The sequence below is a fragment of the Tursiops truncatus genome, chromosome 1 (genome assembly GCF_011762595.2).
Source record: "Tursiops truncatus isolate mTurTru1 chromosome 1, mTurTru1.mat.Y, whole genome shotgun sequence".
Lineage (NCBI taxonomy): Eukaryota > Metazoa > Chordata > Mammalia > Artiodactyla > Delphinidae > Tursiops > Tursiops truncatus.
The window spans coordinates 79,081,785-79,104,034 of NC_047034.1; the positions used below are offsets into that span (position 1 = coordinate 79,081,785).

Consider the following 22,250-nt stretch of genomic DNA (forward strand, 5'->3'; position numbering starts at 1 on the left):
ACCAAATCTTGGACTTGACCTATATCAATCCAGCCAATTTTTCACACTTGTTTTCATGTGTAATCCCATGAATAAATATAATATTTTTAATTGTGTGGTTTAAAAACAAAATGATACAAGTGGTGCCGTATTGTAGAACTTTTCTGCAATTTTCTTTTTTCACACAGCGGTATGTTTTTGTGATCTCATGTTCATACATCTAACTCTAGTTCATTTCTTCTATTTGTTGTATAGTGTGCCATTATATAAATAGGCCACACTTTATTTAGACATCACCCTATTAATAAACCTTTAATTTCATTCATGCATTCATTTAATAAATATTTATTGAGCGCTTACCATGTCCTAGGTCCTGTGTTATGTACTCATGTTACATCAGTGAAGAAAACAGACAAAAATCTTTGCCACCATAGTACTTACATTCTGTTGGGGTAACACAACATAAATAATAACTATAATGAATAAGCCAAACATAAAGTATATTAGAAGGTGATAGGTTATATAGAAAAAGATTAAGGGGAATTGGGAGTGGCACTGAGGGAAACATGTTGCTATTGTAAACAGCGTGGCTTGGTGAACCCCCTTGATAAGATAATATTAGAGCAAAGACTTAATGTGAGGGAGTTAGTGACGTGAATATCTGGGGGAAGAGAATTCCTATCAGAGAAAAGAGTCAGTGCAAAGCCCCTAAGGTGGGAGTATGCCTGGTGTATTCAGGGAACACAAGGAAGTCAGCATGTCTGGAGAAGGGGGAACAAAGCGGGTGAGGAGGAGGGTTGGAATCCAGACGTCACAGGGTTGAAAGGGAGGAGATGATCATGATAGGCCATTGTAAGGACTTCGGCTTCTACTCTGAGGAAATGGGAAGTGCAGGATTTGGAACAGAGAAGTGACACAGTCTATGTTTGTTTTTGTTTTTTTTTGTGGTACGCGGGCCTCTCACTGTTGTGGCCTCTCCCGTTGCGGAGCACAGGCTCCGGACGCGCAGGCTCAGCGGCCATGGCTCACGGACCCAGCCGCTCCGCGGCATGTGGGATCTTCCCAGACCGGGGCATGAACCTGCGTCCCCTGCATCGGCAGGCGGACTCTCAACCGCTGCACCACCAGGGAAGCCCACAGTCTATGTTTTAAAAGGGTCGCTTTGGCTATTGTTAAGAATAGGCCGCATTGTAGCTAGGTTGGAAGCAGGGAGACCAGTTAGCAATCCAGGTGAGAGTTGATCGTGCCTCAGACCAGAGTGGTAACAGCAGAAGAGGTGAAAGTGCTAAGAGATTCTGAATATATTTTGAAGGTAGAAGCAACAAGATTTGCAGATGGATTAGGCATAGAGTATGAGAGAAATAGAGGAGTGAAGAATGACTCCAAGGTTTTCGCCTAAGTAACTGCAAGGGTAGAGTTGCCACCAACAGAAAGGACAGCTGTGGTAGAGCAGGTTTGGGAAGGAAGGGTCAGGAGCTCAGTTCTGGGTAGACTGAATTTGAGATGTCCATTGGATATCCACACGAATATGCTGAATGGAGAGTTGGATATATGAATCTGGAGTTCAGCAAAGAGGTCTGGCTAGAGTTATACGTTTAGAAGTCATCAGTTACACAAATCGTAGTTAAAGCCATGAGATGAGATGAAATCGCAAAGAGAGTGAGCGTAAAAAAGAATGTAAATAAAGAAACAAGGACTAAAACCTGGGTGTCTGCAATATTAAGGTCAGGGAGAAGAGAGGGAACCACACAAAGAGACTGAGAAGAAAAAGTATTGAAACTGGGAGAAAAACTACAATAATGCAGTGTCTGGGGAGCCAAGTGAAGAAAGTGAATCAAGGTGGAAGAAGTAACTAGTTGTGTCAAATGCTGTTTACTATGTCAGTAAGATAACAACTTTATCTTAACCATTAGCATTGCTGACTGGTGAGCGGTTGTAGTGGAGCCGTGGAGGTGAAACCTGATTGGAGTGGGCTTAAGTGAGAAGGGGAGGCTCGTCAAACACAGCAGCAGCTCTGGCATCTTTTTCTTCATTGATGAGAACCCATTCTCCCCACTCACGTTTTGAAAGGATCTGGAGTTGGCTTTGATTTGAGGGCCATCTATTCCTGTGGGGAGAAAAATTCCTGTCTGGAGGAAAGTGGAAATCATGCCAAAGATCAGAAAATCAGGACTACTCAAACTACATTATCTTTATTGCCACGAAATAAGTAATGGATGATGCATCAGAGAACAGTTGTGATGAATTCCACCTGCATAGTTTTTTAAATAGCCTTATTGAGATAAAATTCATACACCATACAATTCACTCATTTAAAGTGTACAATTTAATGACTTTTGGTATATTCACAGAGTTGTGTATCCGTCGCCATAATCAAGTTTAGAGCATTTTCATCACTCCGTGATGAAACCCAGTACCCATTGCCCCTCTCCCCTCTCCACGGCAACCTCCGATCCACTTTGTCTCCTATGGGTTTGCCTTTTCTGAACATTTCATACAAGTGGATTTTGTGATTGGCTTCTTTCACTTAACATAACGTTTTCAGGGTTCGTCTATGTTGTAATATTTATCAGTACTTCATTTGTTTTTATTGTGGAGTAGTATTCCATTGTATGGCTATACCACATTTTGTTCATTCATTCAGGATGAGTCAGTGAACATTTGGGTTGTTTCCACTTTTCCAGATGTTTTCCACATGAAGATGCTACTCTGAACTTGTGTATAAAGTTTTTGTATAGTTACATGTTTTGGGTTATCTTGGTATACATCTAGGAATGGGATTGCTGGGTTATATGGTGACTCTATATTTAACATTTTGAAGGACTGTTAAAGGGTTTTGAAAGTGGCTGCACTACTTTGTATGAGAGTTCTACCACCAATGTACAGAGGGTCCCTGACTTAGGATGGTTCAAACATACGATTTTTCGACTTTACAATGGTGCAAGAGCAATAAACATTCAGCAGAAACGGTAGCTCGAACTTTGAATTTTCCTTTTTATTTTCCTGGGCTAGCGATACGCAGTTTGGTACTCTCTAATGATGCTGGGCATCAGCGGCGAGCCACAGCTCCCAGTCAGCCACAAGATTACGAGGGCAGACAACTGACAGACACACGTATGACAGTTGTGTACCCGTACAACCAGTCTGCTTTTCGCTTTTAGTACAGTATTCAATAAATTACATGAGATGTTCAACACTTTATTATAAAACAGACTCTGTGCTAATTTTGCCCAACTGTAGCTGATGTAAGTGTTTTGAGCATGTTTAAGGTAGGCTAGGCTAAGCTATGATGTTGTGTATGTTAGATGTATTAAATGCATTTTCAACTTAGGATATTTTCAACTCAATGATGGGTTTATCAGGAAGTAACCCCATTGTAAGTTGAGAAAGATCTGTATAAAGGTTCCAAGTTTTTCATTTCTTTCCCCAAATTTTTTTGTTGTCAGTCTTTTTTTAAGTATCCTAATGAGTATAAAGTGGTATCTCAATGTGTTGTTTTCTCAATGTGGTTTTGATTTGCAATTTCCTAATGACTAATGATGTTGAGCATTTTTTCATGTGCTTATTAGTTATTTGTATATCTTCTTTGAAGAAGTGTCTTTTCAAATCCTTTGCCTATTTTAAATTGGTTTATCTGTCTTTTCATTGTTGAATTATGAGTTTTTTACGTAGTCTGGATACAGCTACCTTATCAGACATGATTTGCAAGTAACTTCTCCTACTTTGTGAACAGTCTTTCACTCTCTTGATGGTGTCCTTGAAACACAACATTTAAAAAAAATTTTTTTAACATCTTTATTGGAGTATAATTGCTTTACAATGGTGTGTTAGTTTCTGCTTTATAACATAGTGAATCAGTTATACATATACATATGTTCCCATATCTCTTCCCTCTTGCATCTCCCTCCCTCCCACCCTCCCTATCCCACCCCTCTAGGTGGTCACAAAGCACCGAGCTGATTTCCCTGTGCTATGCGGCTGCTTCCCACTAGCTATCTATTTTACGTTTGGTAGTGTATATATTTCCATGCCACTCTCTCACTTTGTCACAGCTTACCCTTCCCCCTCCCCATATCCTCAAGTCCATTCTCTAGTAGGTCTGTTTCTTTATTGCCATCTTACCCCTACGTACTTCATGACCTTTTTTTTTTTTCTTAGATTCCATATATATGTGTTAGCATACGGTATTTGTTTTTCTCTTTCTGACTTACTTCACTCTGTATGACAGACTCTAGGTCCATCCACATCACTACAAATAACTCAATTTCGTTTCTTTTTATGGCTGAGCAATAGTCCATTGTATATATGTGCCACATCTTCTTTATCCATTCATCCGATGATGGGCACTTAGGTTGCTTCCATCTCCGGGCTATTGTAAATAGAGCTGCAGTGAACATTTTGGTACATGACTCTTTTTGAATTATGGTTTTCTCAGGGTATATGCCCAGTAGTGGGATTGCTGGGTCATATGGTAGTTCTATTTGTAGTTTTTAAGGAACCTCCATACTGTTCTCCATAGTGGCTGTATCAATTTACATTCCCACCAACAGTGCAAGAGTGTTCCCTTTTCTCCACACCCTCCCCAGCATTTATTGTGAAACACAACATTTTAAAATTTTGATGAAGACCAGTTTATCTGTTTTTTCCTTTTGTTGCTTGTGCTATTGGTGTCATATGGACTAACAAATCACTGCTTAACCAAGGTCAAGAATACCTACTCCTATTTTTTTTCTAAGCAGTTTATACTTTTGGCTCTTATACTGAGGTCTGTGATCCATCTTGAGTTAAGTTTTATGTATAGTGAGAGGTAGGGCTACAACATCATGCTTTTGCTTGTAGATATGTGTCTGTAGATGTTCAGTTGCCCTAGCATTATTTGTTGAAGAGACTATTCTTTCCCCCAATGAATTGTCTTGGCATCTTTGTTGAAAACCAATTGACCATAAAGGTAAGAATGTAATTCTGAACTCTCACTTCTTTTCCATTGATCTATATGTTCTATCCTTATACCATACATTTTCTAAATTACTGTAGTACTGGATATTAAACCAAGCTTGCATTTCTGGAATAAATCCCACTTGATTATGTTGTGTAATACTTTATATATGTTGCTGGATTTAATTTGCTAGTATTTTGTTAAGGGTCTTTGCATCTATATTCATGTCATTGGCCTATAGTTATTTTTGTTGTGATGTCTTTGCCTGGTTTTGGTTTCAGTATAATACACGCCTCCTAGAATGAGTAAGAAAGTGTGCCCTCATCTTTTATTTTTCCGGAAGAGATTGTGAAGAATCCGTATTAATTTTTTCAATGTTTATGGGAATTCACTAGTGAAATCTGCCCTCCACCCACCACCTAGGGTTCATTTTTGTTGTTGCTATGTTTACTTAGTGACTTTTCTGCCGCAATTCTGTAAAGTCTGTCTTCATAGTCATGTGTGGCCACTGCAGTCTCTGCTGGGTTAGCTTAGTACTCAGATAATGATTGAGCAGAAATGTCTAAATGCTTTGGTCCTATATTTTCAACCCTTTGCTGAGGGGCTTACACAGGGCCTCAAGGTGAGCTAGAGGTAAGAGATTAGGGTCTTCTTAGATCTTTCCTGGACGTGTGCACAGCCCTGCACATACTTGTGGCCTGCTGGAGGCCCAGGAATGTGTCAGGTCTTTTAAAAGTACTCTATACGCATATCATTTCCCAGCTTTTCTCCTTAAGTTTTCTAGACAGCCTCTTGTTTTCTCCTACTGGTATCAGCACCTCAGGCAGCTGTAATATTAAATCATTGCTGATGATTATATTTGAAAAGCGTCTTAGGGCTGGGGCTTTTCCCACTGAGTGAGCGCTAATCAGGTCAAATAATAGCCGGCCCTGCAAATGGGGCTTTTCCCCATTTTCCAAATGGAGAGCTGTCAGACAGGTCGAGTAGTGATGATTTTCTGGGGCTGGATCTTTATGAGGAGCTCCAAACCCTCACATTCCCTTCCAGTGGCTGCTCTGCTGCTGTTTTCATGGCTACCACAGATATGGGGAGAGGCTAATGGGAATCGGGCAAGTTAAAATGCCACAAAGCTCTCTGTTTTTACTGGGATTTGGATGTTTTTCTTAAATAAATACTCTTCAGATTATTGCAAGCCTTTGGCTAATTTTCCAGAGTTTTGTAAAAGTTGACTTTGACAGTTTTTGCTTGTGTTCTCATTGCTTTTATGGAAGAACAGATTTTCAGAGGTTGTCGCTCTGCTATTCCAGAAGTGCCTCCACCTCATTTTAAACACCAGAAATGTTTTAACTTTTATTCAAGGCCAAGTATAGTTAGATTTACAAGCCTTTTACCTATTTTCACAAACTGAACACACCCATGTACAAGTTACATGGGTAACTTGCATTGCTCTTTATGCCCCTTTCCAATCACTAAACATCCCTTCCCTAAGATAACCTGGTTTTAAACTTAATATAATTTGAACCATTTAGTATACACTCTTTTATGTCTGTCTTCTTTCATTCAATATTAAGTTTGTGAGATTCTTTCCTGTTAAATGTAATTCAGTCTTCCTCATTGCCGTAGTATTCCGTTGAGTGAATATACCACAATTTATACATTCTCTGTAGGTGGACATTCGGATTACTTACAATATGGTGCTGTTACAGCATACTCTTGCACAGGTATTTTTGTGAACGTATGTAAACATTTCTGTTAGGTATATACCTAGAAATGGAATACCTGGGTCATACGTTACATGAATGCTGAGCATTAGTGGATACAGTCCATTTTCAAAGTTGGTGGACCAATTTACATTCCCACAGCACTGTATAAGAGTTCTGTTTACTCAATATCCTTGCCATACTTGGTAGTATTTTGGGTTTTTCATTTTAATCATTCTGGTGAGAGTGTAGTGGTATCACAGTATGACTTTAATTTGCATTTAATGCACTTGGCCAATTTGTATAAGGTTATCTGCTTTTTTCTTATTAATTTGTAGGTATTCTTTTTTTTTTTTTTTTTTTTTTTTTAACGGTACGCGGGCCTCTCACAGTTGTGGCCTCTCCCGTTGTGGAGCACAGGCTCCGGACGCACAGGCTCAGCGGCCATGACTCACGGGCCCAGCCACTCCGCAGCATGTGGGATCTTCCCGGACCGGGGCACGAACCCATGTCCCCTGCATCGGTAGGCGGACTCTCAACCACTGCGCCACCAGGGAAGCCCTGTAGGTAATTCTTTACATAGTCTGTGTACCAGTATAATCTGTATAGGTTTGCAGATAGCTCCTCCCACTCTGACTTGCCTTTTTTCCCTCTTTTAATGGTGGTGTTTGATAAAGAGACATCATTAATTTTAATGTAGTTTCATTTATCAAGATTTTTGCTTTATGTTTAGTACTTTTTAGATCGTATTAAAAATCCTTACTGACCAAAGGAAAGATGCAATCAACTGATTTAATTTTTTCTGCAAATTTTTAAAAATTTTAAAATATTTAGGCAGAACATTTTAGTCTACCCTGAAGAATACCAGTGTTTCCCCATGAGTGTATTTTACAGATGATTGTCCTCTTTCATTCACAAAATCACCAGCAAAGCATCAAGTCTTAGACAGCTCTATTCCAAAATATCTTTTATTCCTTCCTTTCAAACCCAGCAATTCCACTGAGTATATTTCTTACCCCATTTATTTCTAATCACCCTGTCTTCTGTTTTCAGAGATAACAGAACTCATTAGAGTTGAAGTTCTCTCACTTTCTGCTCTCCACTCCTATCCCACAAGATAGATCCTCATCTATATTTATTTCTCCTCCTCCTATTTCAGTGGAAGATGTAGGTCTCTCCCACCTTAAAAAACAAAACAAGGGCTTCCCTGGTGGCGCAGTGGTTGAGAGTCCGCCTGCCGATGCAGGGGACACGGGTTCATGCCCCGGTCCGGGATGATCCCACTGCCGCGGAGCGGCTGGGCCCGTGAGCCATGGCCGCTGGGCCTGCGCGTCCGGAACCTGTGCTCCGCAACGGGAGAGGCCACAACAGTGAGAAGCCCGCGTACCGCAAAACAAAACAAAACAAAACAAAATTTTTATTCTTAATCCCTACTAGTTACCTTTATTTCTATACTCCTTAAAAAAGAAATGTCTTACACATGTGATAAAATTGCATTGAACTAAATACACCCACACAGTGAGTACATGTAAAACTGATGAAATCTAAATAGGGTGGATGGATTGTATCAAATTCAGTTTCCTGGTTGTGATATTGCACTATATTTATGCAAGGTGCTGCCACTGGGGGAACCTGGGTGAAGGGTGTACTGGATCTCTCAGTATTATTTCTTACAACTGTATGCAAATCTATAATTATCTCAGAATAAAAAGTTAAAAGAGTCTTTCTAAAAGTTATCTATAGTCATAGTAACTACCATTTATTGAGTGCTTACTGTGTGCTAGGTACTGTACTAAGCACTGTCAGGTGGATACTGTTGTTAATCTCATTTTATAAATGATGAAACTGAGGCACAGAGAGGTTAAGTCATTTACACAGGGTTACCCAGCTACTGAGTGGCAGAACTAGCATTCAGATCTGGTAGCCTAAGCTCAGAGAGAGAGTTCTTATCCACTCTGCTATACTTCTTGTACATCTGCCTTCATATTCTGCCTCCTAGTCACGCTTCAACCCACCCCTCTATAATAGATTTAGCATTCATCCCAATCACTCCCCTGAACCTGCTTTTGCCTGGATCACCAACAAGTCCATTGCTAAATCTAATGGATTCTTTTTGGTCCTAACCATTCTTTCTGCAGCCTTTGTTATTGTTCATACATTCAACAGATATTTATTGAGCACCTACAGTGTGCCAGATTCTTGTTTTACAACAGTGAACAAGATGAGCAAAACTGCTGTTAACTGAAGAATACATGTCTTTACTTGTTATAATTAGGAGGTCAGAAACCTTTAATCACTGCTGACTTATTTGTGGACGGTCAACAGACCACCTTATTGTTCCATGCTTTTGTTTCTCTGTGTCTAAACCAGATTATATTGTTATTTTGTTTGTGATTTCACAACATAAGGCAGAATGTACTATATTTAATACCATTTTCACTTTTCTCCAGATAGAAATCTGACCTTTTCCAAGCAGTTGCCATGAATATGAATAAATTAAGAGAGCTAAATCCTAAAGTATACTACCTTCTAGTGTAATTATTAATGATATATTAATTTATGTTATAAATTATAATATTATAGATAAATTGTGAAAATTAATTGCCTTTGACCTTTTACTTAACTTTTTCCAAATAGGGATAATTGAATTAATTAATGCCACATTATTTGGAAACACCAGGAAGATCTCTGCAGAATATTCAATAAGTTTCATTCCATATAGCCAAATAAAAAGCTACTGGAAAATACTTGACTTCATGGAGACACCATGGTAGCTGTTTGCATATCACCAAAGCTGAGCTCTTGAGCCCTAGTTGAAGGAAAGGAATCATCTTGTCTCTTTCCACGTGTCCATGGTTATATTCTGTGTTTTTATTCCTTTCCCCAATTCAGTAAAGAAGCAAAAAAAAAATCTCTCCTACTTCTTCATGTCAAAAAACAGCTCTTGTTTTATTAGTTCTAATGGGAATGTGTTTTGCTTGGTGATTGGAAGCAACTATAATCCTCTTGCTTCCATCCAGGGTTACTGTTTCTGTCTGATAGCTGTTTGTTTACAGCAGCAGTTAGCAATTTGCATGGACAGTGCTGTCAAAGTCACTGCCCTCAATGAATCCCAAATGCCTCTTGGAAGAAAGATGACAGATTCAACCCAGCGACTTGCAAAACTTTAAAAGCGATTCCTTGTCAAACATGTGAAAAACAGCTCTTCCCTCTCCATGACTTGAGGAAAAAAAACGAGAAATTATCTTATGCCAGATGGCGATTCCTTGCTAGTAAAATAGGCCTGGGCTGATTCAGCTTCATTCCTTTATGTTCCATTTGCAAAACCCACAAAGAACACATTTGGGGCCACTTTTCAGAGCTGGCAACAGCCTCTGCTTTTTAAGGAAATCAGATGGGCACACACACAAAAAGCCACAATGGATGAAGGGCTCGGAATCCCCAGGGTCCAGAAACAGGATGCATAGGCCTTAAATTCTAGGTCACCAATTAGAACCTGGCCTGGACCCAAGAATCATCCCAATTGTTGCCAGATTTGGTGACTTGATTGAATTTGGTTAAAACAAAAACAAATTGGGAAAAGGTTATATTTCCTTGTTGACTAAACCTCTTCTTAAAAGAAAAAAAAAAAAGGAAGAAATAGAAACTATCTAAAAACATGCTTTCAGATGATAAGTGATTCCTAAATTTCAAATTTCTCTGGGTCTAAAGGACTCAGTCTTTAAGTCCAGTACCTTTCTTTGCCATTTACATGTAAGATATTACGACTGCTTTCATATATTTAGAATTCGTTTAGAGAGGATTTGACCAGTGTGCATGCGTGCATGTGTGTGTGTGTGCATGTGTGTGTGTCTTCTTAATTACATTGGCTTGTTAAATTGACATATAGTTGACTTATTATATTAGTTTCAGGTGTACAACATAGTGATTCAACATTTTTATAGATTACACATCATACAAAGTTATTATAAAATATTGACTAGATGCCCTGTGCTGAAATAGATGCCTCAGGACATAATGAAACCCTCTCACTGTCAGCTGCTAGCTAGGGATGTTGTGAAGAGAATTTAAACACTAGAATAGTAATGGTATTGGGTAGTTTTGAAGATGTCTTCTTCATCTAAAATTCTATGCATTATGAATTAGCCCCCTTAATTTTTTTAATTACCCTCATTTGTGGTATTTTTAGCCAAGGTAATACCTGTTGTCTGTTTGGTTTTGCCTTATATGCAAGAAGATATTGACCACCTTTGTTAATGTTCTGTTTTATTTCTTCAGGTGTCTGAACACACACAATTAAGTTGGATCCTTACCTGCATGGTCAAACTACCCCGATTACAGCATTTACACCAGTGGAAGGTAAATGCCAGTGATCTGATTAATAAACAGAAAGAAGTTCAGTTCCCAGTGCAGCTATTCTTCCTCTTTCTGTTTATTTTTGTGTTAGGCTCTGGGAATCCTGAGTTTGCTGGCCTCCCTGGTCTGTTACTCTAGCAGCTAGCTAGACCAGCATCTTTAACCTCACCGCCTCAGGGTATAAAACAGATAGTAAGAGGGTTCTCTAAGATGCTTTCCAACTGAAAAACTGGATGAAAATATCCAGCTTATTAATTATTTGATTTTATCAGTGCATGGTCGGTCCTGAGTGACCTTTACATAGACTTGGTAATGACTTTGAACATGCCACATTCTAATTAACAAACAATCACCATTTCTGGATTACTGGACTCTGAAGTTGCCTCCACCGGAATTAACTGGCATTAAGGCCAGAACGTTTTCATTGTGGGGAGAAGAGACAGCATATTTTATTTAATATTTAAACAAGTTGAGTCCAAGCAACAGTTCAAACCCACAGAAAAATTAAGCCTGTTCTTTTTCTAAGAAGTTCAGCAGAGAAATATAAATTGGGTAATTCAAAGTACTTTACTCCCATGTATTTTTGCAATTGGATAACCTGAGGGTAGGTGGCCCACCACTATGTCAACACTGATATCAGTATCAAGCATCTTTCCAGCATATTTTCAGGGCCATTAATTTCCTCAAAAGGCTTTGATTTCCTATTTAGAAGGCTTCACATATGCTGCAGAGAGAAACAGACAGAGCTTTAACATGGCAGTGTCTAAATAGGAGGTACTGGCGATGCTGCAGAATCGTTACCTGCCAGGAGTTAAAAACAAAATTTTGTAATGTTCTCTACCGTATTTTGGTTTGGGGCAAGACTTTCCCATTTTATCGTAATATGGCAATGCTAAGCTGAACACTGAACGCTGAAATCCTTTTATAAGAACTGATTTAATGGGAAATGCTCCCACTTTTTTTTTTTTTTTAATTGGCTGCATTAGGTCTTCGTAGCTGCGCACAGGCTTTCTCTAGTTGGGGCAAGCAGGGGCTACTCCTTGTGGTGGTGTGCGGGCTTCTCATTGTGGTGGCTTCTCTTGTGGAGCATGGGCTGTAGGCACCTAGGCTCAGTAATTGTGGCTCGCGGGCTCAGTAGTTGTGGCGCACGGGCTTAGCTGCTCCGCGGCATGTGGGATCTTCCTGGACCAGGGATCGAACCTGTATTCCCTGCATTGGCAGGTGGATTCCTAAGCACTGCACCACCAGAGAAGTCCCTCCCACTTTAAAATAGTGTCTAAGGACCTCCTGGTAACACGTTACTAGTGAATGATTCTGAAGAAGGCTTCTACTAGTCCATGATTTCTTATCTTTGGGGAAAACATGGCTTTCAAAGCCAGTCTTAACTGTAGAGCATGGTATACTGCCTTCTATGGTCATTCCTTCATTAACAAATACTGGTGATGCCTTCTGCTAGTCTCATATCACACTAAGGCCTGGAGGTATTACAGTTACCAAGATGGATGGATGCAGCCCCTTTCATGAGGCTTATAGTTTATTTGGGAACAGACAGGTAAACAAACAATCAAAGTGTAAAAAGTTTTAGGAGGGAAAGGTTCCAGTTCTATGGGAAGAGCTAAGAACCCCTAGGTTGGTTTTGATTGGGGCAGTGAGGGACAAAACAGGGGGGAGGAAGGGTAGGGTCAGGGCTGGAGAGGTCAGGGTTATTTGGAGGATTGATGAGATAGCACAGATGTGAGGCATCTGGGGCCCATAATAGGCATCCAATAAGTAATAGAGCTCTCCACACCTCCCCACTTCCTTTGTAGTTTCAAGGTCCAGTATTCTAATATAAAAAGACTATAAATCTAATACAGTAGCAATTTTTTAAATTTTTTTTGAGGTACGCGGGCCTCTCACTGTTGTGGCCTCTCCCGTTGCGGAGCACAGGCTCCGGACGCGCAGGCTCAGCGGCCATGGCTCATGGGCCTAGCCGCTCCACGGCATGTGGGATCTTCCCGGACCGGGACACGAACCCGTGTCCCCTGCATTGGCAGGCGGACTCTCAACCACTGCACCACCAGGGAAGCCCGACAGTAGCAATTTTTAAAGACTGGGTTCTTTTCCCATTTGCTCATTTCCAAATTAAATTTTTTTAAGGGAATTCCTTTACTTTTATTTATTTATTTTTGGCTGTGTTGTGTCTTCGTTTCTGTGCAAGGGCTTTCTCTAGCTGCGGCAAGCGGTGGCCACTCTTCATCTCAGGCCTCTCACTATCGCGACCTCTCTTGTTGCGCAGCACAGGCTCCAGATGCGCAGGCTCAGTAGTTGTGGCTCATGGGCCTAGTTGCTCCGCAGCATGTGGGATCTTCCAAGACCAGGGCTCAAACCCGTGGCCTCTGCATTGGCAGGCAGACTCTCAACCACTGTGCCACCAGGGAAGCCCCCCAAATTAAATTTTTATTATAATTACCCTATGATCATTGCAAACTGGCCTTTATCATGAACGTAGTAATAAGGTGTACTGAAGGAATTGTATGATCAAACTTTCAAATTTCCTATGAATGGCCTATAGCATTAGTAGTGCTGTAAGCCGGAAGCTACTTGAAGTAACTAGAAAAATTTGTAACTAAATTATGGAACATTAAGATGATTAAAGAGAGAAGCTGTTGTTTTCAGACCCAGTCTCAAAGGGTGTGTCTGCATTTTGGTTGGGGAACCCCGAGTTGTGAGCACGTGAGTTTGGTCCTCAGAATCATGCAGATTTATAAATTGAGTTGTTCATTTCATTCAGGAATCTTTGGATTTCAGGGAAGTGATTCATATTAACTCAACAAATAAAACTTATCTACACACCAAAATATACCAAAATATCCATTTATCATTTTACAAGATATGATATACCTAGGCCTTAGAAGCAGTTACCAGTGAACTGCACACAATAGTCCCTGCTAATAAGTAGCTCTGCTCAGAAAGCCAGATTCCCTGCAGCAAGGGAGTTAGTATCACTAGGGCTCACATTCAGCACCCAGTGCTCGCCAGTTGTTAAATATTTCTAGTATCACCTCCAGTGTTTCCATCAGCTTCCCTGTTAAGGAAATATTTTGATTTATACCACCTGTACTGTTTATTGGATCACTTTACTCTCAGGACAGATAATTAGGATTGGTTAGATGAAATTTTCTCTTAGTTTCATTGTTTTTAATGCCATGATTTTCTGGTTTTTTGTTTTGTTTTAATGTGATTTTAAGGGAACATTACAGTTTTGTCAATAGCAGAGTGTGAGACTTTCTGGGAAGTTTCCACAAACAATTTGATGTTAACTAATGTTAATTTATAAAAATTTAATTTCATGGTTTTTTCTGACCTTCCCTGTGAAATCTAGAATTTATCTGATTTGGAACCTAGAAAATCTTATGTCCTTACTTTAATAAAATGAAAAAGATATAGTGGCAGTGCAGGATCGTTTCAAGGGGCAGTGGGGAAGCAGATTCACCTTATTCCTGCCCAAGGCTGGAGCATGGAGACAAGCCAGCCAGAAGATGGCCAGAGTTACTAACAGGAACTGAGATAGAATGTTGTTACAGGTGGCTTCAAATCACCCCTTGCTTGCTTTAAAGATTTCCTAATTTAGCATTATAATTAGGTTCATGTCGGATTTGTTTCCCTCCTCTCTTTCCACCCCCGCAGGCAAAGACTGCCAAGGAGAAGCAGAATGGAACCATGGGCCTGCTCACCTACCCAGTACTCCAGGCAGCTGACGTTCTGCTGTACAAGTAAGGAGCAGAGTTCACCCCTCGTCCTAGATGTAGTCATGCTGACAAGAGAATGTCTCACCTATCTCAAAAAGATTCGGTTCACGGGGAAAGATGGGTACAGAAAGGATCAGACACATGAATCTATTTGTGTCTATTCCCTGGTAATAATACTAAATTATAGAAGTATGTTTTAATGTGAAACTAATAATATTAAGAAGTAGCCCTTAGGGCTTCCCTGGTGGCGCAGTGGTTGAGAGTCCACCTGCCGCTGCAGGGGACACGGGTTCGTGCCCCGGTCCGGGAAGATCCCACATGCCACGGAGCGGCTGGGCCCGTGAGCCATGGCCGCTGAGCCTGCGCATCCGGAGCCTGTGCTCCGCAGCGGGAGAGGCCACAACAGTGAGAGGCCCGCGTACCGCAAAAAAAAAAAAGAGAAGTAGCCCTTAAATAGCACTTGCCATGTGTTGGAAACAATTATAAGTGCTTTACATACATTAACCCATTTAATCCTCACAACAACCTTGTAAAACTATACCATCATCATCCTTAGTTTACAGATATGCAAACTTAGGCTCAGAGTGGTTAGTAACTTGCTCGAGGTCATGTGCTAGCGAGGCTTGGACCCAGGATTTGAGTCTAGAAAGTTTGGGTACAAAATCTGTGCTCTTAACCACTATAGAATATATCCTTCCCTAGTAATAATTACACTTCAAGAGTTTTAAATGTTGATTTCTTGTATAATCTAGACTCTCAAGCAATGCTGTCCCATAGAACTTGCTGCAGTTATGGAAATGTTCTCTACCTGCGTGAAGACCATAGCCGGTAGTCACATGTGGCTATTGAGCGCTTGAAATGTTGACAGAGGAACTGAATTTTAACTTGTATTTAACTTTCATTAATTTCAATTTAAATAGCTGCCTGTTGTAGTGGCTACTATATTGGACCTGCAGGTTGAGATCAAGTTTTTCAACATGGTGTAGGGTGCCCTCACTTTTCTTGGACCCATAATCTATAAGTCAGCTACTGCTGCTACTTACAGGTCTCAAAACTATACAACTAGAGGATACGTGCGCTCTCTGGAGGGCTGGCCAGGGCTTCTGACCCCATTCCTCTCCCGATTCTTCCCTCCGATCCCCACATCACCTCCCTCGGCCCCCATTTGGCCTTCTAGAGATAAAGCCTCCCAGTCAGCATACAGTCATGGCCAAACCTTGCTACTGTGAAAGCTTCTGAGGAAAAAGAGAAACTATATGGGTCTTTTTTACCCCTTTCCCCTAAAACCTTGACCCCATAAAAGTGATTCTTCTGGGCTTTCCTGGTGACGCAGTGGTTAAGAATCCGCCTGCCAATGCAAGGGACATGGGTTCGAGCCCTGGTCCGGGAAGATCCCACATGCCGCGAAGCAACTAAGCCCGTATGCCACAACTACTGAGCCCGTGCTCTAGAGCCCGTGAGTCACAACTACTGAAGCCCACGTGCCTAGAGCCTGTTCTCTGCAACAAGAGAAGCCACCACAATGAGAAGCCCATGCACTACAACGAAGAGTAGACCCCGCTCACCGCAGCTAGAGAAGGCCCGCGCGCAGCAATGAAGACCCTACACAGCCAAAAATAAATAAAAATAAAATAAATTTATAAAAACAAAATAGTGATTCTTCTGTGGTAAAACTAGAATTCTTTGCATGTAAATGTGATAATAGCATGGAGATGACAGTATATGTACCTTGTGACATGACCTCAGAGCCCTCGTGCAATTATGATGGAAACAGCTAGAAGAATAGCTGCTTAACTTTACATATAAGGAATGTCCATTAGTACATGCAATCTATCTTTAATTCTGATTCAAACTTATGTGTTAGGATTATGTGTCTGTTTGATATATTAACTTGAATGCTGGACCCCTGATAGCATTTATTATTTATAATAAGTAACTTTTGACTTATCCTGGGAAATCTAGAACACTTTTCTCCAGGAGCAGCAAATGAAAGTCTAATGAGGGTCTAATAATATATTTCCCAGTGAAATAGCATATTTACTTAGAAAGGTTCTGTAAAGAACTTTGATTTTGTCACCTGTAAAGATGAGAAAAATCATTATTAAAGGATTAAAATGAAATCTCTCACTTGGCTATGATTGATGATGATGTCTTTGACTATTACAAGCTTATGTCTAGTTTCGTTTTCAAGGGCTACTTCTTCATAGAACCAAAGGCTGATTTTTCAGCACCAGGATTTGGAAGCACACAGAACAACAGATTTCTTCAACAGTTCAAGAGCTATAATGGGGGAGTCCTGTGAGTTCAGGGCTGTGAAAAAGAGTAAACTTGAACAAGAATGACTGCCCTCTGTGATACCATGGAGCACAGAGTGGGAAGGAACTTTAAAGGGCCTCTTCTTCGACTCCCTTGCTTTACAAATGCGGCCCAGGCAGGTTAAGCAATCTGCCCAAGCCATGCAGCCAGACAGTGGACAGAGGAGCCTCAGAGCGTGACTATGGTCTCCCGAGGCCAGTGCTCACCTTCCTTAAGGAGCCAGTCGTTGTGTCAGGAAACAAGGTCATCACATGAACAACCAGAGCAATATAGATAACACATAACAAAGTGATGATGAATTTATTTTTATCAGGAGCCCGAAAATACAATTGTCAGAATGATAAAAATCCTGCAGTTTCTTTCATTCATAAAGTGCATTAATGGGACATAGCTCAGGGGGTTATTAAACAGATTATGTATGCATTGATATCACCTAGTATATACTCGATACAAACATTTTAAGAGTGCAAGCAACATTTTAAAAGGCTGATATTGGCAGAAATATCTCCTTAACATCCCCAAATCGGTCATATCATCTACCTTTCTTTCAACCCAAGCCTGAAGTTGAGAATGTCCTCTTTTCTTACACAAAACAATAATTATTTCAGAGGGGGCAGGTAAACACCAAGAGCTTTCCGATAGCTTCCTGTCTGTCTTACTCTGCCCAACATCAGCAGGTTCTCACAGTCGGTTAAGGGTTCCAAGGATAAGTACTTCTCCAGCCTCAGTAACCCCAGCCTACTCCCAGTAGCAAAAAAATTCCCATACTATAAATATTCCTTCTTTAACGCTTATTGATCTATTTGGTGGTTAGAATATGTACTAAGAATGCCATAAGATGCCTTTCTTTTTCCTATTTTCTGAAAAGAAAATTTTCATGGCGTATGTTTTTCTATCCCCATCAGGCTTCTGATATTTTATATATAACTTGTTAAACAGACAAAAGTATTTTTCTACAAAACTAGGTAATTATCAGTATTCAAGATGATTGTCTCCTACCTTAGCCTAGAAACTATCTCCCTGTAATGTCACGATTAGATCAAAGATGCGGAGCTGGTACCTGCATGCTCCTTTTCTAAAGAGAGATAGCCCTACGTTTCTTTCCTGTCTGGTCTTAGGCTGGACATACTGCTACCAGCCACCATGCTCCATCCCATAGACTCTGTTCCTTTGAGCTTTTTCCTCCTGCCATCTTCCTTCAGACTATTCCCCAGGGCGCCATTGCCACACCAGGGCATATGTGTCATTTGGACCACTGCAAAGTGTGCAGACAAGTACAATAAAATCAGCTCTGTCTACTACAACGTTTATTCTGCTAACATACAGTTCTCATCTGTATCACTGTGCTTCTTTCCAAGTTTAGAAATTTCCTAATTGCTTGATAATAAGTAGCAGAGGCAGGACTCAAACCCAGGTCTGATTTTTAGCCTGTACCATTGTTTTGCCTATAACAGAGCTCAAGCACTTGGGGTTACTTTTTGTTTGGTTTTGCTTCAGATAGTTCTGGATTTTGAAAAATATCATAACTAGAATGTCTATGAATATATACATTATAAACATAGATAAATACAAAAAATAAAAATAGATACAAAAAACATTCATATTTTCTCTCACCAGAAAATGTGTATGTGGCCTCTTCATAAAATGTTGATGTGCAGGGCAGTTATAGATTTCATGTTTGCTTTTGTCAAAATCAGCATGAGAATTGAGTGGTACATGGTGGGGTGGAGAACAAACAAGAGGGAAGGGAATGGAAGAGGAGCCTTCCAGATAAGTGTTTGAGAGATTAATGTAATTGTTTTGGCAGAACTTCATTAGGAACCCAGGAATGGAGACCTGAGACCATCTTAAGCTTGAGAGCATAGTAAAATAGCAGGTATCTGAAGAGAGACAAATACTCAAAAAAAAATGTTTGTAATTTTTTATTTTATATCTACATTATTATTCTGAATATCTAAGTTCCAATAGCTAGATATATATATTAAGTAAATATTTCTCTCTCTCTCTCTCTCTCTCTCTATATATATATATATACACACACACATATATATATACACACATACATAGTTTTTATTAACATACAGCAAATACTTGTTAAGTAACTGTAAGGCCACTAATCTAGAAAAATGCACTGTGCATGGACTTGAGGGAAAGGGAAGAAGGAATTCACATGTGAGCATTATTTGCTAGGTGCCATACTGGCTGCTACACATACGTTATCTATTCAGATTCTCACAACAGCTCTGTAAGACAGTTAAGTGGTGTTATTCCCATTTTACAGATAAAAAAATGGAGTTTGGGCTTCCCTGGTGGTGCAGTGGTTGAGAGTCCGCCTGCCGATGCAGGGGACACGGGTTCGTGCCCCGGTCCGGGAGGATCCCACGTGCTGCGGAGCGGCTGGGCCCGTGAGCCATGGCCGCTGAGTCTGCGCGTCCGGAGCCTGTGCTCCGCAACGGGAGAGACCACAACAGTGAGAGGCCCGTGTACCGCAAAAAAAAAAAAAAAAAAGAAGTTTTAGAGAGGTACCACTAAGTCTGCTCAACTAGAGATGAGAGTGATTACCTGGGCTACTCAGTTTCTCTTTCTCAAGAACTAGAACAGAGAAATACAGGAAGAGGATAAGAAGATAGTGAAAGCAAAAGCTGAAATGACAAAGGAAAATGTGGAAACAGAGGCCTCAAGGAACTATGAGTAAGCAGAACCAAAACCAACCCCAAGCCAAGAGTACAGAGAGTAAGATGTTTGGTCGGAAACGTCAGACTTGGTAATTCCAGAGAGAAGCTGAGTTGCTGTAATGTCTGAGGATCAGACCACTGCCATTGAGAACAGTTGAGATAATTCATTCCTAAAACTGCTTTGGAGACATCTAGTTTTTGCATTACATTCCTTCTTTGTGAAGTCAGTGTGTCCTGAATGTTTATGAGATTCTGAAAGCTGCTGGCCAAATGTCATTTCAGTACTCTGCTGAGGTTCACATACTTACCCACAACAGCCAAAGCAATCATTTCTTCTCTTTCTCTTTCACTTTTGAGCTTTCAGACAAGCGCCTACAGTAAACCAGAACCCTACTGGAAAGCAGTCTGAGAAATGTAGCTTACAGGCTGCTAGCCCCTGAAAATCAAGAAATAACGTAGAAGGAAACAATGATGCTGAGAGGTCAAGAGACAATCCAGTACACTCTCCTAAAAGCAGGGGGAAGCTATTTGTGCGCTTTTAAGGACAGAGTGAAATGATTTGATTTGTACTTTTAAAAGAACTAATTAAAATACACAGAATGAGTTATAGGGGCACAAGAGCAGCCAGGGTAGTCTATTAAGAGGCTCTTTCATTAGCCTATTTAGACCATGATGGTGACAGTGAAGATGAAGAGAAGAGACAAATTTAAGAGATTTTAGGATGTAAAGTGGATAAGATTTCGTAATGGATTGGATGTGTATGAGAAAGAGCTATCAGGGATGTCCCCAGGTTCCTGACTTATGCAGCTAGATTGATGGTGTTGCCATTCATTGAGATAGGGAATACTGTAAGAGGACTAGCCAGAAGAATTTATAGCTGCAGTTAGTGTTCTCTCTCCTCTTGGAAGCTAACTCCCTAGAAGTTAAAACCTTCTTTATATCTCTCATAGTACTGGCACCAGGCCTTGCATAGCATAGGTCTTCAATAAATAATTGCTAAATTAAAGAGTCATTACAATATAGCCAACAAGCAACCAGTGGTGGTGAATTCATCCTTTACAAAAGGAAAAACGGCACCAAACTCCTATCGCAGCCAGGCTGGTTAAAGGCAGTAGCGCCGAAAATGCATAAACACAGCCAAAGAAGTAGGAAAAAAAATAAGAGAACAAATCTCTGTGAGCAGATATTTGTAGGCAATGATTATTCATCTGGACACTAATTCTGCCAGAGGGGTGGGGTGGATCCCAAGTAAACGTAGATGCCACAAGGAACTAAGCAAAAGAAAAATGGTTTAGTCACCAAGGAAGATGATCAGACGCATTATTGTGTGACAGAAGTTGTAACAATCAAAATTATGAAAGACTTTTGTTTTATGTTGTGTCTAAGAAAGTACAGTCAGGGTAAGTAAAAAAAAAAAAAGAAAATGGGGAAAAAGAGAAGACATATTAATATGGAGATCATTATGTAGGGTATAAATTTTAAAAGAACAGCACTAAATTATTTGAAGTGAGAGGAAGAGTGTGAGTAGAGAGGTTGAAATGTGAAGAGAATCAGCCCCATAAGTGAGCAGAATCAAAGACAGACTGAATTAATGTAGAGTGTAAACTCAATGGATGAGAAGTAAGGGCCAAGATAAATTACAGGAGGTGAAAGGACCAGCTGGAGCAGAGGGAGGAAAGACTAGAAACAAACAAACTAAAATCAGATGAAAAAGCCAAGTGGAGCAATAGGTCCAGGTGAAAAAAATTAAAATTTTTTTAATCCTTTTTTGAAAAAGAAAAACCTCACAGAATTGTAAGAAAAGAGGCTAGGATCCGACATAAGGCAAAGACACATGCAGAGTCATTATGAAAACTAAATGTGTTTTCTGTTTAGTTTGGTTGCTTGGTGAATCTGGAACCATTTTGACATGTGGAAATATTCATTTTGATGTGCTTAAAGTGTATTGATTATGGTAATTGTTTTTTCTGTGTTAGTTGCAGTCCATTGTGATTTCCTATGGGCTACTGTAATTGCTTTTTAACCTGCCCTGTTGGCTAATTTGGTTTGGGGGAGTCAAGGTAACCTCTGCGTGTCAGCCTCACTATAATTACAAGACAGGAGTGCAAAGTCCAGTCAAAGGACAGGAATTTAGGAAGGTGGGCGTGTGCACGTACATCTCAGAGAGGAGCACGTACAGGGTTGTGGACAGGAGGGAAACATAAAAAGGAACATTTTTGTTTTCGCCACTTGTCAAGCCAGTGACTTTCTTCTCCAGGCTGTGTGGAAGAGAGCACTGGACATGGCCTAACAATCATTTTGTAGAATTTCCTAAATTTATTTACTGACCTTAGAAGAAGAGAAACTACTTTCTGATCCTTTGTCATGGTCCCTGGATTTTCCCTTTGCCTTCATTATCCTGTCTCTGTTTTCCTTAAATTAAAAGACTCCTTAGAATTCCTATAACATACCATTTATATTTGGGTATAACCTAATCAGATATATAAACTATCAGTTTGAAATATTTCTTCTTCCCAAATCAGGATTGCTGCCCAGGTCTGTGACTGTCTCTGGGATT

General features: G+C 40.2%; 1 protein-coding gene across 4 annotated transcripts in view; it reads left to right on the plus strand.

Moving 5' to 3' along the window:
• The window catches only part of WARS2 (tryptophanyl tRNA synthetase 2, mitochondrial), an 87,945-nt gene that overhangs the window by 55,658 nt on the left and 10,037 nt on the right, over nucleotides 1-22,250 (plus strand). For all 4 annotated transcript variants that reach the window (XR_012333544.1, XM_004319662.4, XM_073808992.1 and 1 more), the window contains exons 3-4: nucleotides 10,894-10,974; nucleotides 14,641-14,726. Coding sequence is in view for 3 of the 4 variants with exons in the window: in XM_004319662.4 (XP_004319710.3) it covers nucleotides 10,894-10,974; nucleotides 14,641-14,726 (167 nt within the window). In the remaining variant the exon portion in view is untranslated. The remainder of the gene's footprint in view (nucleotides 1-10,893; nucleotides 10,975-14,640; nucleotides 14,727-22,250) is intronic.